Source organism: Chiloscyllium plagiosum, unplaced genomic scaffold, assembly GCF_037043375.1.
Source record: "Chiloscyllium plagiosum isolate Xiang-an unplaced genomic scaffold, Cpla_swu_hap1 HiC_scaffold_5, whole genome shotgun sequence".
In the NCBI taxonomy this organism is placed as follows: domain Eukaryota; kingdom Metazoa; phylum Chordata; class Chondrichthyes; order Orectolobiformes; family Hemiscylliidae; genus Chiloscyllium; species Chiloscyllium plagiosum.
Window position 1 is genome coordinate 51829289 of NW_028270143.1, and position 13637 is coordinate 51842925.

The 13637-nt window shown below is 43.4% G+C and overlaps 1 protein-coding gene across 5 annotated transcripts in view; it reads left to right on the top strand.

The window, feature by feature from the left end:
* The first annotated feature begins 625 nt into the window (after positions 1-625).
* The window catches only part of mtrr (5-methyltetrahydrofolate-homocysteine methyltransferase reductase), a 97910-nt gene continuing 84898 nt past the window's right edge, over positions 626-13637 (top strand). For 2 of the 5 annotated variants that reach the window (XM_043689981.2, XM_043689982.2), the window contains exons 1-4: positions 632-762; positions 11021-11177; positions 12427-12577; positions 12655-12772. In XM_043689981.2, coding sequence (XP_043545916.2) covers positions 11034-11177; positions 12427-12577; positions 12655-12772 — 413 coding nt within the window. In that variant the 5' untranslated portion in view covers positions 632-762; positions 11021-11033. Of the gene's footprint in view, positions 772-8720; positions 8816-11020; positions 11178-12426; positions 12578-12654; positions 12773-13637 lie in introns of all 5 variants that reach the window. The other 3 variants (XM_043689986.2, XM_087987157.1, XM_087987159.1) reach the window with 3 other exon arrangements.

A 13637-nucleotide genomic window follows, 5' to 3' on the forward strand; every position in this document is an offset into this window, starting at 1 on the left:
ACAGGCTGGGGCTGTTTTCCCTGCAGCGGCGGAGGCTGAGGGGTGACCTTATAGAAGTTTACAAAATTATGAGGGGCATGGATAGGATAAATAGGCAAAGTCTTTTCCCTGGGGTTGGGGAGTCCAGAACTAGAGGGCATAGGTTTAGGGTGAGAGGGGAGAGATATAAAAGAGACCTAAGGGGCAACTTTATCACGCAGAGGGTGGTACGTGTATGGAATGAGCTGCCAGAGGTGGAGGCTGGTACAATTACAACATTTAAGAGGCATTTGGATGGGTATATGAATAGGAAGGGTTTGGAGGGATATGGGCCGGGTGCTGGCAGGTGGGACTAGATTGGGTTGGGATATCTGGTCGGCATGGACGTGTTGGACCGAAAGGTCTGTTTCCATGCTGTACATCTCTATAACTCTACTGACATCACCATCGCCCCCTCCAGGGCCTTCGTCCCGCCCATTTCACCCGGATTGCATTCATTGGATAATCGTGCCCGAGGCCACATGATGATTGGGTAGTTCGGCTGTCAATCCGGCGGGTTGGGTTTTGTTCTGCGCTTGCGCTGATGTTGCCAATGAGTGGAACGCTGAAAGTATCGAGTTGGAGTTGGATACTTGTCGGAATCACTGAGAAAGTGGGATCGGTTCGCACAGCACATTTCCCTCGATTCAGGGCTATTCGTGACCGTCTTGTAATTTGTCCCCGACGGGTATTTCTTACTGTGGCACTTAGAAAAAGGACAATTATCACCCCCAGTCCTCCTACGTAAGTAACGTATGTTGTTTTTGTTCTGCCCTGTGGATTGTAGTTCGTGTATCGCTCTAGAGGTCCCTAATTATTTTACAGTATCTACTTGTAACAAATAATCTGATCATTTAAATCCCACGTGCTGCTCTTTCGGTTTGCGCCATCTTCAGTTTTTCACAAAATAAAAGTGCCATAGCGCACCGGTGCCCTTTAAATCAGTGGAAAATTTAGAGGAACAGTCCCCAGTCTTTGCACTTTAGTCTGGAATGGAGTGAGGGTGATTGGAAAGCCAAAATAAAAATTATAGTTTTCTTTTGGAGGGTGTACAATATGTTTAGATATATTGCTGTTCTTGTGAACCAATTTTGGGAAGGGGGAATGAAGTACTAGTTTGTCCGAAGGTACGGAAACAGGCCATTCAATGCAAACAGATCATGCTGGCGAATATGCTCCCTTCAGTGCCAATCCCACAGGTAACACTTGCGGCTTTTATCAGGAAAAAAGACTTCCTTCAGTTTTCAGTAGACATTTCTTGGTGATAGTTTTCTGTTGATGGCATCTGCTTTTTCTCTGTCCACTCTATCGTTTTCTAATTTTAAAGACCTATTTTGGCTCACCACATCTTTTTTATCAGAGCTTTTCTGCGATATGGATGTATGAATTAGAAGTGGACAAGGGCTACTTGGTCCTTTCAGCCTCTTCTGCCATTAAGCTTGATCATGACCAATGTGGTTTTAACTTTAGCTTGACATTTTTGCCTACTCCTGATAATCTTTCGGCATTTGCTTAACTAGAATCTCTGCTTTAAACATACTTGCCTGCAAATTTATTGACAACTTTTACAATCTACAGATATCCTCCTATCAACCAGGTGGCCAGTTTTTGTAATAATTCCCAATAATTCCTTATGACTTTATGTCCAAATTATTAATCTACATTTCAAAGAAAAGCAGGAACTGAGTACGAAGCCCTGTGGAACCTCACTAGAGTCACCCTTAGCATCACAAAAGTATCTATTGATAATTGTTCTCTGTTTCTTGCCACTGATTTTTACTTTATCCATATGCTTTTAAACCTTGTTTAAAAACCTTGCTAAAATCCATGTAGACAATGTCAACGCCGCCTTCATTAATTCTCCTTGCTACTTTCTGAAACAATACCAGCATATTAATCAGGGAGGAGAAAGTGAGGTCTGCAGATGCTGGAGATCAAAGTTGAAACTTTATTGCTGGAACAGCACAGCAGGTCAGGCAGCATCCAGGGAACAGGAGATTCGACGTTTCGGGCACAGGCCGAAGAAGGGCCTGTGCCCGAAACGTCGAATCTCCTGTTCCCTGGATGCTGCCTGACCTGTTGTGCTGTTCCAGCAATAAAGTTTCAGCATATTAATCAGACAAAATCTTCATGATCTCCACTTAACAAATCTGTGCTGCCTTTCATTGGAAACATGTTTGCTCTGAACCACTTGAATCTTCCACCTTGAATGTTTTCACTGTTCTGACACTGATTTACCTTCAAACCCGTTTGTTTCCAACCCATTCTGCTAAATCACTCCTTAGATTTGTAAGACCTGCCTTGCCAATGTTTAAGAATTCTAACTTTGGTTCTATATTTGTCATTTCCCATAATTATGCTCAAATTTTAACTGAATATTAGTCATTACTGCTAAAATGTTCTCCTGCTGCCACTATTTCCACCTGTTAACTTAAGTTCTTAAAATTAACCCCAGAACTGCAACGATTGTTGGACTTGTCACATATTTGCCAAGTTATCTTTTCTGAATGCACCTCAATAACTCTGCTTCCTCAATTTCTTTCTGATAAGCTGCTGCAACTTAATATTGGGATTATTTGATTAAATTTATGAGAAAATGTCACACACCAAAAAGAGTTGCTGGACAGATCAATTGGTCTTGACAGTAGAATTTCCGGTATTATATTATATATGTGCCTCAGGAGCAAGTGGAACTTGACCCCAGGCAGCCTTGGCTCATGGGAGGGATACAACCACTGCAACACAAGAGAATTGCTTTCCAATAAGTTATGATATTCTACAATCATAATTATATCAGAGAGTTTTGAGAAGATTTGTAGCTCAGGTTGAGCCTCTGTATATAGCTCAGCTGGAAGGTTCATTTTCAGATGTTTGGTCACCATACTAGATAACATCTTCAGTGAGCCTCCTGATGAAGGACTGGTGATGTAGCCAGCTTTCTGTTTATATGTTTGGGTTTCCTTGGGTTGGTGATGTCATTATCTGTGGTGACATCATTTTCTATGGTGATGACACTTCTGGTTCTTTTTCTCAGGGGGTGGTTATTTTCTATGGTGATGACACTTCTGGTTCTTTTTCTCAGGGGGTGGTAAATGGGATCCAAGTCAATGTGTTTGTTGATAGAGTTCTGGTTGGAATGCCATGCTTCTAGGAATTCTTGTGCGAGTCTCTGTTTGGCTTGTCTTGGGGTGGATGTGTTGTCCCAGTCATAGACTCATAGACTCAATTACAGCACAGAAACAGACCCTTCAGTCCAACCTGTCCATGCCGACCAGATATCTCAGCCCAATCTAGTCCCACCTGCCAGCACCCGGCCCATATCCCTCCAAACCCTTCCTATTCATATACCCATCCAAAATGTCTTTTAAATGTTGCAATTGTACCAGCCTCCACCACATCCTCTGGCAGCTCATTCCATACACGTACCACCCTCTGCGTGAAAAAGTTGCCCCTTAGGTCTCTTTAATATCTCACCCTAAACCTATGCCCTCTAATTCTGGACTTCCCCCAACCCAGGGAAAAGACTTTGTCTATTTATCCTATCCATGTCCCTCATAATTTTGTAAACCTCTATAAGGTCACCCCTCAACCTCCGATGCTCCATGGAAAACAGTCCCAGCCTGTTCAGCATCTCCCGTTAGCTCAAACCCTGCAACCCTAGCAAATCCTTGTAAATCTTTTCTGAACCCTTTCAAGCTTCACATCACCTTTCCGATAGGAAGGAGACCAGAATTGCACACAATATTCCATAAGTGGTCTAACCAATGTCCTATACAGCCGCAACATGACTTGCCAACTCCTGTACTCAGTACTCTGACCAATAAAGGAAAGCATACGCAACACCTTCTTCACTATCCTATCTACCTGTGACTCCACTTTCAAGGAGCTATGAACCTGCGCTCCATGGTCCCTTTGTTCACCAATATTCCCCAGGACCTTACTATTAAGTCTATAATTCCTACCAAGATTTGCTTTCCCAAAATGCAGCATTTATCTGAATTGAACTCCATTTGCCACTTCTCAGTCCATTGGCCCACCTGATCAAGATCCCATTGTAATCTGAGGTAACCTTCTTCGCTGTCCACTACACCTCCAATTTTGGTGTCATCTGCAAACTTGCTAACTATACCTCTTATGCTCACATCCAAATCATTTATGTAAATGACAAAACGTAGTGGACCCAGCATCGATCCTTGTGGCATTCCACTGGTCACAGGTCTCCAGTCTGAAAAACAACCCTCTATCACCACCCTCTGTCTTCTACCTTTTGAGCCAGTTCTGTATCCAAATGGCCAGTTCTCCCTGAATTCCGTGAGATCTAACCTTGCTCACCAGTCTCCCATGGGGAATCTTGTCAAACGCCTTACAGAAGTCCATATAGATCACATCTACTGCTCTGCCCTCATCAATCTCTTTGTTACTTCTTCAAAAGACTCCATCAAGTTTGTGAGACATGATTTCCCACGAACAAAGCCATGTTGACTATCTCTAATTAGACCTTGCCTTTCCAAATACATGTACATCCTGTCCCTCAGGAGTCCCTCCAACAACTTGGCCACTATCGATGTCAGGCTCACTGGTCTATAGTTCCCTGGCTTGTCGTTTCCACCCTTCTTAAACAGTAATACCATGTTAGCCAATCTTCAGTCTTCTGGCACCTCACCTGTGAATATCGATGATACAAATATCTCAGCAAGAGGCCCAGCAATCACTTCTCTAGCTTCCCACAGAGTTCTCAGGTACACCTGATCAGGTCCTGGGGATTTATCCACCTTTATCCATTTCAAGACATCCAGCACTTCCTCCTCTGTAATCTGGACATCACCATCTATTTCCCTTCATTCTATATCTTCCATGTCCTTTTCCACAGTAAATACTGATGCAAAATACTCATTTAGTGTCTCTCCCATTTTCTGCGGCTTCACACAAAGGCAACCTTGCTGATCTTTGAGGGACCCTATTCTCTCCCTAGTTACCCTTTTGTCCTTAATGTATTCGTAAAAACCCTTCTGGATTCTTCTTAACTCTTATTTGCCAAAGCTATCTCATGTCCCCTTTTTGCCCTCCTGATTTCCCTCTTAAGTATACTCCTACTGCCTTTATACTCTTCTAAGGATTCACTCGATCTATCCTGTCTATACCTGATATATGATTCCTTTTTCTTAACCAAACCCTCAATTTCTTTAGTCATCCAGCATTCCCTATACTAACCAGCCTTCCCTTTCACCCTGACAGGGATATACTTTCTCTGGATTCTTGTTATCTCATATCTGAAGGCTTCCCATTTCCCAGCCATCCCTTTACCTGTGAACATTTGCCCCCAGTCAGCTTATGTAAGTTCTTGCCTAATACTGTCAAAATTGGCCTTTCTCCAACTTAGAACATCAACTTTTAGATCTTGTCTATCCTTTTCCATCACTGTTTTAAATCTAATAGAATTATGGTCGCTGGCCCCAAAGTGCTCCCCCACTGACAACTCAGTCACCTGCCCTGCCTTATTTCCCAACAGTAGGTCAAGTTTTGCTCCTTCTCTCATAGGTACATCCACATACTGAATCAGAAAGTTTTCTTGTACACACTTAACAAATTCCTCTCCATCTAAGCCCTTAACACTATGGCAGTCCCAGTCTATGTTTGGAAAGTTAAAATTCCCTACCATAACCACCCTATTATTCTTACAGATAGCTGAGATCTCCTTACAAGTTTGTTTCTCAATTTCCCTCTGACTATTGGGGGGTCTATAATACAATCCCAATAAGGTGATCATCCCTTTCTTATTTCTTAGTTCCACCCAAATAACCTCCCTGGATATATTTCTGGGAATATCTTCCCTCAGTACAGCTGTAATGCTATCCCTTATCAAAAACGCCACTCCCCCTCCTCTCTTGTCTCTCTTTCTATCCTTCCTGTAGCATTTGTATCCTGGAACATTAAGCTGCCAGTCTTGTCCATCCCTGAGCCATGTTTCTGTAATTGCTATGATATCCCAGTCCCATGTTCCTTACCATGCCCTGAGTTCATCTGCCTTCCTTGTTAGGCCCCTTGCATTGAAATAAATGCAGTTTAATTTATCAGTCCTACCTTGTTCCTGCCTGCCCTGACTGTTTGACTCGCTTCTGTTCTCAACTGTACCAGTCACCGATTGATCTCTTTTTCCTCACTATCTCCCTGGCTCCCGAAGTGGTATCCTTCCTCATCCGTATGGAAGGATACCAGTAAGAGTGGGTCAAGTCTTTTTGCGGCTAATTGATGTTCATGTATCCTGGTGGCTAGTTTTCTGCCTGTTTGTCCAATGTAGTGTTTGACAATTTACCTTATAAATTATTGCCACTACACTGTACAAACAGATAGAAAACTAGCCACCAGGATACATGAGCATCAACTGGCCACAAAAAGACAAGACCCACTCTCCCTAGTATTCTTCCATACAGATGAGGAAGGACACCACTTCGACTGGGACAACACATCCATCTTAGGACAAGCCAAACAGACATGCATGAGAATTCCTAAGAGCATGGCATTCCAACTGGAACACTATCAACAAACACATTGAATTGGATGGAGGTGGGTACTGCAGATGCTGGAAATTAGAGTCAAAATTAGAGTGGTACTGGAAAAGCACAAAGTCAGGCAGCATCCGAGGAGCAGGAAAATCGATGTTTCAGGCAAAAGCCCTTCATCAGGAATGAGGGCTGATTCATTCCTGATGAAGGGCTTTTGCCTGAAACATCGATTTTCCTGCTCTTCGGATGCTGCCTGACTTTCTGTGCTTTTCCAGTACCACTCTAACATTGAATTGGATCCCATTTACCACTCCGAGAAAAAGAACAGGAAATGATATCACCATAGGAAATGATATCATCAACCCCAGGAACCCAAACATATAAATAAAAAACTGGCTACACCGCCAGTACTTCATCTGGAGGCTCACTGAAGATGTTACCTAGTATGGTGACGAAATGTATGAAAATGAACCTTCCAGCTCAGCGAGCAAACCTACATCCATTATTATAATATTACCATGGGTCACACAACCACAGTTTATAGTCCAATATGTTGATTTGAAATCGCATGCTTTCAGAGCGAGGATTTCACCTGATGAAGGAGCACTGCTCCAAAAGCTTGTGATTTCAAATAAACCTGTTGGTCAATAACGTGGTGTCGTGTGACTTCTGATGTTGTCCACCCCAGTCCAACATCGGCACCTCCACAACATAATATTGAAAATATCTTGTCAAACTGAATAATTGTATCATAGCTAATATAGCTGTCAATAGATTTTCATGCTTCATCATCAAAATACAAAACAACTCTGAAGCAGTAATATTGACATTAAAATGGACTGAAGTATCCCTTTACTATTCCTTCCCATTGCATGCATCAGGAGCAAAGTCCTTGCTACTATACTGTACTGTATCTTGTAGCTATTTAAAACCTTCGCAAAGAACAGTTGTACATTGCTTCTGACTTGTAATTTGACCCAGATTTCCCAGTGCTGACTGTTACAGTATTAGATATTATTTCCCCAGTCATGGCTATTTCTTCCAAGTTGTATGGAGATCCTTTATGAATGGGTATTCTGTAATGTAGTTTGAATGCTATGTTTTGTTGATGTTTTTTGTCTTGCATTCATGACCATTCAGAATAAGTAATAGAGGGAAAACATCATTTCTACTGTATGAGTGAAAAGTGCTGATTTGTAGGTGGTTTTTGATTGGTAGGGGTATTACCATGGTGAAGCATCATTTAAATGTTCAGCCAGCCAGGTTTTTTGATTTTGGTTAAGGCATTGTCTTGAGAAATTAACCAGAAAATGTTATCATCAACCTTGTTGAGTTTGATGCTGACTCATTTCACGCACACATTCTTTCTGTCTGCAAAGAACCAAACGTTGTGTATTAATATGTGAGTTGCCACTAACTAATGCCATATTGCATGCAGTGTCTTAAACCTCCCCAGCCTTGCATGCTTCTGTCACCATCTCAATAGCCTTTCCCCTAGCCCCATCCCCTTTCCCCTAGCGCCACATCCCTCTATTTATTTCTCAGCCCCCTTCCCTCTCCACGGTCCAAAAATGTCAACACCTGCTCCTCAGTAGCTGCCTGATCTGCTGTGCTATTTCCAGCACCACACTTTATTGACTCTGTGTTTCTATGTCTTCACCTTCCTTTGCGATAATAGCTATCTTTGGTCATTTTGCAATCCTGGTTTGTTCATTTCTCACTGTACATTATGTAAATTCATGAATGAGCTTAAGTTGTCACTTTTTTTTGATCCTAAACTGAAAAGTGCTATGTTTACCTCCCATTTACCCTGAAGTTTGAGTAACAGGTTAACCTAGTTGTTTCAAGCTCCTTCTGTACGAGTGTAACATGGGTGGTGTCTGCCACTTACAAGATGCTGCTGTCAGGCCAAAAAGATGTTCTGCCTATCACACAAATAAGTAATGGTGGTTCATGAGTTTCAGTACCAATGTGATGGCAGGTATGTAGGCTGTATGTCTCAAGCACTTATGGATGTCCCTTCAGTTGTATGCAACAAGCAGACCCTGGACTTGCAAAACTCACAACAATGCACAATATAAGAAGGGATTCCAAAATTGGACAGCATTTGCTTGATAGTCTGGAATCTGTAATTTGTTTTATTATTGAGAATCAACTCAATGGGCTTGTGAGTACTGGAAGTTACGCATAATTATGCAGGGCTCTTTATTGCAGACCGAAGGAACGCAGGTGTACACTGTGCTTGTATTGACTCAAAACAGGTGACCAATTCTCTGTTGTTGGTCCAAGCATTGGTAAGTAGACTTGATTTCTCAGGACAATCAATCAGTGCTCTGTAATCATGTTTTCATTTTCAGTGATATTTCTTTCCAGTAGTCCTGATAATTGCAAGATGAAAAGTCATTTCTTTTTTTCTAGCTGTAAGTCACATTATTGATTTGAGAGGATTGTTAGCCATAATCTAAAAGCAATAGCAAGTTGACCTATCATATGGGACTATTAGCACTTGTTCAATTGATGGCATTCTTACCTCTGAAACAGAAGGCTTTGAAGTTATGCCCAAGTTCTGAGGGTTGAGGAAGCAAATGAGACTGACACTCCAGTGCAGAACTGAGGGAATGCTGCAGTATTGGTGGCAGTATTTTTCAAATTACATATTTAAATGAAAGCCTTGCCTGTGCTCCAAGGTTGGAATGATATATACTGCTGCACTAATTTTAAAGAAAAGTAATGGAGATACCCTAGTGCTGTGATCAATATTTATTCCTCAATCACTTAATGTTTCACTTTAAGTCAGATAGCCTAAAATGCTTCACAGGAGCATTATTAAAAAGAGATAGTCCTGAGCCGAAAAGGGATATTGAGACAGGTAACTAGAAGTTTAATGCAAGAGGCAGATCTTAAGGAGTGTTTTAATTTTTTTTTCTTTGGAGGGAGAAATGATGCACTCCACCCGACTCCTGTTTATTTATTTATTTTTAAAACCCCCACACTACCACCTAAGTGCGGTAGTGCTTATTTTTTTCCCCAGCACCCATGGTGTGTGTGTGTGTGTGTGTGCAGGTGTGAGACACAGTGAAAGACACAACGTGCACAAATCTTTATTCAAATTCCACCACCAGGAAGATAGGAAACACCCGGGTGGCCAGTGACAAACACTGCCCTTCACATCAAAGGGCAGTGCTGTGTGATCAAAACAGTGAAGGGAAGGGTAGGGACTAAATCAAAATAGAGTTGGAGGGAGAAATAATGCACTCCACTCCCTGCGGCGCCCACCTCTCCCTGAACAACTCCAGGGTGTTGGTGGACACCGCGTACTCCTTCTCCAAGGACACCCGGGCCCTAACGTAACTGCGGAAGAGGGGCAGGCAGTCGGCCCTAACGACCCCCTCCACGGCCCACTGCCTGGACCTGTTGATGGCCAGTTTGGCCAGGCTCAGGAGCAGTACCACAAGGAGGTCTTCAGACCTGCCCTCCTTCCTCCGTACCGGGTGCCCAAAGATCAGGAGCGTAGGACTGAAGTGCAGCCAAAAACAGAGGAGAAGGTTTTTAAGAAAATCAAAAAGGGAGTGCTTAAGGAGTGTTTTAAAAGAGCAGGAGAGATGTTGAGGGAAGGATTGTTAATCATAGGCCAATTGAGATCAGGGATAGCAAAGGCCAGAATTGGATGAGTATAGAGAGATTTCAGAAGTTAAGTTGGGGTTAAGTTACACAGTTAGACTAGTGAGGCCCTGGAGGAATTTGAAAACCACTGAGAATTTTAATGTTTAGCTGTTGGCAATGATTTATAAGGTAAATTATCAACATTGCTGTTTGTAGAACCTGTGTGAAAATTGGCTGTCACTTTTTCTATATCAACAATTGGAATTTTAAAAAAAGTCTAGGAGAAAGTGAGGACTGCAGATGCTGGAGATCAGAGCTGAAAAATGTGTTGCTGGAAAAGCGCTGCATGGCAACACGACGCCTGGAGAAAGAGCGCCTCATCTTCCGCCTAGGAACCCTCCAACTACAAGGGATAAATGCAGATTTCTCCAGCTTCCTCATTTCCCCTCCCCCTACCTTATCTCAGTCCCAACCCTCGGACTCAGCACCGCCTTGTTGACCTGCAATCTTCTTCCCTACCTCTCCACCCCCACCCCCACCCCCTCTCCGGCCTATCACCCTCACCTTAACCTCCTTCCACCTATCGCATTCCCAACGCCCCCCCTCCAAGTCCCTCCTCCCTACCTTTTTATCTTAGCCTGTTTGGCACACCCTCCTCATTCCTGAAGAAGGGCTTATGCCCGAAACATCGATTCTCCTGCTCCTTGGATGCTGCCTGACCTGCTGCGCTTTTCCAGCAACACATTTTTCAGCATTTAAAAAGTCTACCTATGCATAATACTCTGGGGCTATCCTGAGGTCATGAAAGATATTATACAATTGCAAATTATGTATCAAGCTAGTCTTATCAATTGCCATTATACATGGGAACTAACCAATTGTTTTGATTTACGCAGCTGGTGCGGGGTCATGCCTTTAGAGACCAAACGTCGAATTTTGTTACTTTATGCCTCACAAAGTGGACAAGCGAAAGCAATTGCTGAGGAAATTGCTGAGACAGCAGATGGAAAAGGATTTGTAGCTGATATATATTGTGTGAGCCAAATGGAACAGGTAACTGAGGGAAAATGATCCTCTTATAGCAGACCATGCATGTGATGAAGAGAGTAGGCTGAATCTGGTACCAGAATTTGGTTTAGTAAGCTTTACAGATAGCTTTGCTCAGTGAAGCCCAGCATGTTTTCTCTCCCACTGTTCTTTGCAACTCACCTCATTGGCTGTGCACCATGCTTCTATGGAATTCTGTTCAATCTATCTTTCCTCTTGTCATTTGGAGGAAGTATTTGCCATTGTTGGGACCTCCAGGAAATCCCAGCCCTGTTATTAAGATGCATTTGTGCACCAAGTTGAATGCTGTCAGTGTGGACCTAACAAGCTCTGATTCTCTGACTTGAAGTCCCTCTGTGTGGCAATCTGACTTGTATGTAAATGTGTTAAATTTACACCATGTTTTAAACAAAGCTTGTGGCCATTCATTGTTACAGTGCTATCACATATCAATGAAAGTGTGTTTTGTTTCAGAATCACAGAACCACAAAAAATAAGATCAAGAATAGGCTTGAGCTTGTTTTGTCATTCAGTATGATTGCTGCTGACTGGGGGTGGCACGGTAGCTCAGTGGTTAGCACTGCTGCCTCACAGCGTCAGGGACCCATGTTCAATTCCCACCTTGGGTAACTATCTGTGTGGAGTTTGCACATTCTCCCCGTGTCTGCATAGGTTTCCTCCGGGTGCTCCAGTTTCCTCCCACAGTCCAAAGATGTGCAGGTCAGGTGAATTGGCCATGCTAAATTGCCCGTGCATTATTTAGGGGTGAACACGGGGTGTGGGTGGGTTACTCTTCAGAGAGTCGATGTGGACTTGTTGGGCTGAAGGGTCTGTTTCCGTACTGTAGGGAGTATAATCATTCAACTCCATATCCTGTTCCCACTTTCTCAACCTACCTTTAGATGTGGTTCTTGGGGTAAAGGGATCAAACTCCTTGAAACCATTCAGCATTTTGACCTCAACTGCTTTCTGTGGCAGAGAATTCCGCAGGCTCGCCACACTGGGTGAAGAAATTTCTCCTCCCCTCAGTTCTAAATTGGCTGCCCAGTGTCTTTGGAATGTGACCCAATGACTCTGCAGCTGTTGGAAACATCCTCCATGCATCTGGTATCTATGCATGCTACAGAGGTGTCACTTAGGGGGCCACTGGGTAACAGGCTTCACTGAGTTCATTTGCTTCATTGTTGAACTGTATTGAAAAGCTGAGGGGCTTAATATTTGAAGACATTCATTTTCTCTTGACTTATTCCTTTAGTTCAACCTAGAGAAGGAACGTGCTCCAGTTGTTATAATCTCCTCTACCACTGGTGTTGGAGAAGTACCAGACACAGCAAGGAAATTTGCACAAGAGCTTAACAGTGATTTGCCAGCTAACTTCTATTCGCACATGAAATATGCAGTGTTAGGTAATAAACTGTCATCTGGGTTTACAGATAATGTTAGCTAACAATTTATTGTACTGACATTGATTTATTCTCTCTAGCTCTTGGCGATTCTAACTACAGTCATTTTGCCAATGGTGGAAAGATAATTGATAAATGCCTTCAGCAGCTTGGTGCACAACATTTCTATGCAACTGGATATGCAGATGATGGTGTTGGGTAAGGCCAGCAGTGAGATCTTCTAGTAACTGTTGATTTTTAACTGTGCTGTATATTTAAAGTGATATTGCATCATATATAGAATTTTGGGGAAAATAATTAACAGATATATAGAAGCCATTGAAAACTATGTAAAGTAAATTATTCCTTTTCTGAACTTGCCAAAGATATTATTTTTAAGATGTCCATTTGCTTTCATTAGTATGCTTGGCAGAGTGGACTTTTCAGGAGAAAGTGAGGATGGCAGATGCTGGAGGTCAGAGCTGAAAATGTGTTGCTGGAAAAGCGCAGCAGGTCAGGCAGCATCCAAGGAACAGGAGGCCACATCGGGTTCAGCGGATGCCATGGATGATGTGTGTGGAGGTGCAGGTGAATTTGTGGTGGATATGGAAGTGTCCCTTGGGGCCTTGGAGGGAAGTAAGGGGAGAGGTGTGGGCGCAAGTTTTGCATTTCTTGCGGTTGCAGGGGAAGGTGCCGGGAATGGAGGTTGGGTTGAAGGGGGGTATGGACCTGACAAGGGAGTCACGGAGGGAGTGGTCTTTTCGGAACGCTGATGGGGGAGGGGAGGGAAAATATATCCCTGGTGGTGGGGTCCGTTTGGAGGTGGCGGAAATGACGGCGGATGATACATTGTACATGGAGGTTGGTGGGGTGGTAGGTGAGGACCAGTGGGGTTCTGTCCTGGTGGTGGTTGGAGGGGCGGATGGGTCACCACTCCCAACTCCGCCCCCACACCGATCTCCGTCCCCGCCCCCACGCCCAACCCCGCCACCACTCCCAGCTCCAGCCCCGCATCAGGTCCTAGCTCCCAGCCCTGCCGTGTTTTCACCATCCCTCCAGACCTACCCCTCTCTGAGGATGAAAG